The sequence below is a fragment of the Telopea speciosissima genome, chromosome 11 (genome assembly GCF_018873765.1).
Source record: "Telopea speciosissima isolate NSW1024214 ecotype Mountain lineage chromosome 11, Tspe_v1, whole genome shotgun sequence".
Lineage (NCBI taxonomy): Eukaryota > Viridiplantae > Streptophyta > Magnoliopsida > Proteales > Proteaceae > Telopea > Telopea speciosissima.
The window spans coordinates 43,325,072-43,326,891 of record NC_057926.1 but is presented as its reverse complement, the minus strand read 5'-3'; the positions used below and the strand labels follow the sequence as shown (position 1 = coordinate 43,326,891).

The 1,820-nt window shown below is 37.7% G+C and overlaps 1 protein-coding gene across 1 annotated transcript; it reads left to right on the top strand.

The window, feature by feature from the left end:
• Positions 1-839: 839 nt before the first annotated feature.
• Positions 840-1,214, top strand: LOC122645167. The gene has a single exon (XM_043838500.1). The coding sequence runs from the start codon at positions 840-842 to the stop codon at positions 1,212-1,214; it is 375 nt and encodes a 124-aa protein (XP_043694435.1).
• The last annotated feature ends 606 nt before the right edge of the window (positions 1,215-1,820 follow it).

The window sequence follows — 1,820 nt, the reverse complement described above, 5'->3', positions numbered from 1 at the left end:
GCCGATACATGACTCGATTCATTAAAAAAAAACGATTTTGAGGGTTTTTTGACCGATCCTGACTGATTTGTACCGATCCAATCCTAATCCAAAAAGGTTTCCACCATGACCGATACCGAATCCGATACCTAGATTTTGAACCTTGGTTCCAATCTGCTCGACAGAATAGCACAAACACATCCTCATTTTGACTGAGATTGCACCCTCACCCAACAAACCAACAGCCATAGATATTAAGAAGGCCCAAGGCCATCTCTGAGTGAATAACCATTTTGTCGGTTGTAAGAGCATTGTAACCTATTCGTGTTACTTTACCATTCCACCACGTCAACACCCACAACATCAAAGCTCATGAGGTTGAATTTCTTCAACTTCTTTTCTGCAACTCCAACCTTAGTGAGAACTTTGATCATCAACCATTGCCTTCAAAGCACCAGTAAGTTAATCCTTATTGGACAAGGTAAGATGGATTCTATACTCTATTCAAATCAATGAGATTACATGTGTATAAATAGAGGACCAAAGGATCCTCAAAGGAATAAGATCCCACATGTGATAATAGGAAACATTCTATATCACATGTGGATTTACAAGGTAAGAAATATAATCAAATCAGTGTAATACATAGTAAGGGATGGAAATGGTATGGTCAACATATGGTAAGAAGTATAGAAGGAAGGGTACCAATATAGCACGTTCCAAGAGTAAGAACAGCTATATTAGTCAATAGTACGTCCTTTACTTCTCTAGTTAGTTATCTTCTTTCTTTTTTTTTTTTTTTTCTCTTCTCTTCACAAGAATGAATCCATGGCAGAACCATTGGAGATCACCAATCAGTCATGACTTGGAAGACCCCAAAGATGAAATCATTTGCAACGACAGCGAATCCAACCGAAGCCGGTCGGCCGAAACCAAAACTGAAAGCTCTAAAGAGTGAATATGTGCCGGTTTATGTGGTGTTAGGGTTGATAGGGATGTCAATGTCGCTGGGTGTATACACGGTAACGCATCAGTTGAAGCACTCCCCGAACGTGCTGGTGAGTAAAAAGAAGAGAGGGACTTTGCCAGAGCTAGAAGACCCGGATAATGTGGTGGAGGAATCTGATAAGTTTCATAAGAAGTCTTTCTTTAGGAAAGTGGATCACATCCAGGAGTCAGATCATCGGAAGCAATCAGTACCCGATCCGACCTGGGGTGAGAAATTTGTCCAGTAAGAACTATCCAGTTTCTCAAAATTTCGTTTGGCCTAGTCTGATGCTTCCTGTATTTCAAGTCTTTTAATTTATTTTATTTCATTTTGTTTTTCCAAATAACTTAAAGATCCATCAATGGACAATGATAATTATGAGTTATAACTTGGAAAAAAACAAAAAAAAAAAAACTAAGTTTTATATTTAAGAAGAAAGAGAGAGTCTAATTATCATTGATGAGAGGCGGGCCTTGACATAATGGTAAGGTTGCTCCATTGTGACCTAGTAGTAACGGGTTCGAGTTGTGAGACAACCTCTCCGTGATCCTCCCAAAACCCGTCAATTGTGAGAAGTTACTATTTTTTTCTTTTAATGTGCTGAAATTTTTTTGTAAGGATGTCAATCGATACGGTTCGAGATAACGGTACGATTTCGATATGGTACATTACACACACATATATCCCATATTAATACCATATTGAATATCGATTCAGTATAAGTATCTCATACTGATATTGTATTCAATCGATTTGGTATTATTTGGTATGGTATTGGTATGTTATAGTATGGTATGGTGTGTATTTTACTATTATGTTCATATCGATACCGTATCAAATACCAACTTGGTAC

What these genes read in the sequence shown, in the direction of transcription:
- LOC122645167 (XM_043838500.1), top strand. Translation starts at nt 840, where the DNA reads ATGACTTGGAAGACCCCAAAGATGAAATCATTTGCAACGACAGCGAAT.